This window comes from Lottia gigantea, assembly GCF_000327385.1.
Source record: "Lottia gigantea unplaced genomic scaffold LOTGIsca_3111, whole genome shotgun sequence".
NCBI classification, from domain to species: domain Eukaryota; kingdom Metazoa; phylum Mollusca; class Gastropoda; family Lottiidae; genus Lottia; species Lottia gigantea.
The window spans coordinates 2,702-3,561 of record NW_008709036.1 but is presented as its reverse complement, the minus strand read 5'-3'; the positions used below and the strand labels follow the sequence as shown (position 1 = coordinate 3,561).

The 860-nt window shown below is 21.7% G+C and overlaps 1 protein-coding gene across 1 annotated transcript; it reads left to right on the top strand.

The window, feature by feature from the left end:
• Window positions 1-73: 73 nt before the first annotated feature.
• On the top strand, window positions 74-859 carry LOTGIDRAFT_80456 (hypothetical protein; the record flags this gene model as incomplete). The annotated part of the gene is made up of 6 exons (XM_009057873.1): window positions 74-138; window positions 210-278; window positions 350-418; window positions 595-663; window positions 700-768; window positions 805-859. Coding segments are annotated over 6 exons (396 nt in total), but the record flags the coding sequence as incomplete, so codon positions are not given.
• Between the last annotated feature and the right edge of the window lies 1 nt (window position 860).

Genomic DNA, 860 nt, shown 5'->3' with positions numbered 1-860 from the left:
ATTTTACAGAGATAGTATTATATACAGTGTATTATATTTTACAGAGATAGTATTATATTACAGAGATAGTATTATATACTGTGTATTGTATTTTACAGAGATAGTATTATATACTGTGTATTGTATTTTACAGATATAGTATTATAAACTGTGTATTATATTTTACAGAGATAGTATTATAAACTGTGTATTGTATTTTACAGAGATAGTATTATATACTGTGTATTATATTTTACAGAGATAGTATTATATACTGTGTATTGTATTTTACAGAGATAGTATTATATACTGTGTATTATATTTTACAGAGATAGTATTATATACTGTGTATTATATTTTACAGAGATAGTATTATAAACTGTGTATTATATTTTACAGAGATAGTATTATATACTGTGTATTGTATTTTACAGAGATAGTATTATAAACTGTGTATTGTATTTTACAGAGATAGTATTATACACTGTGTATTATATTTTACAGAGATAGTATTATAAACTGTGTATTATATTTTACAGAGATAGTATTATAAACTGTGTATTGTATTTTACAGAGATAGTATTATATACTGTGTATAATATTTTACAGAGATAGTATTATAAACTGTGTATTATATTTTACAGAGGTCGTATTATATACTGTGTATTGTATTTTACAGAGATAGTATTATATACTGTGTATTGTATTTTACAGAGATAGTAATATATACTGTGTATTATATTTTACAGAGATAGTATTATATACTGTGTATTGTATTTTACAGAGATAGTATTATATACTGTGTATTATATTTTACAGAGATAGTATTATATACTGTGTATTGTATTTTACAGAGATAGTATTATATACTCTGTACTGTA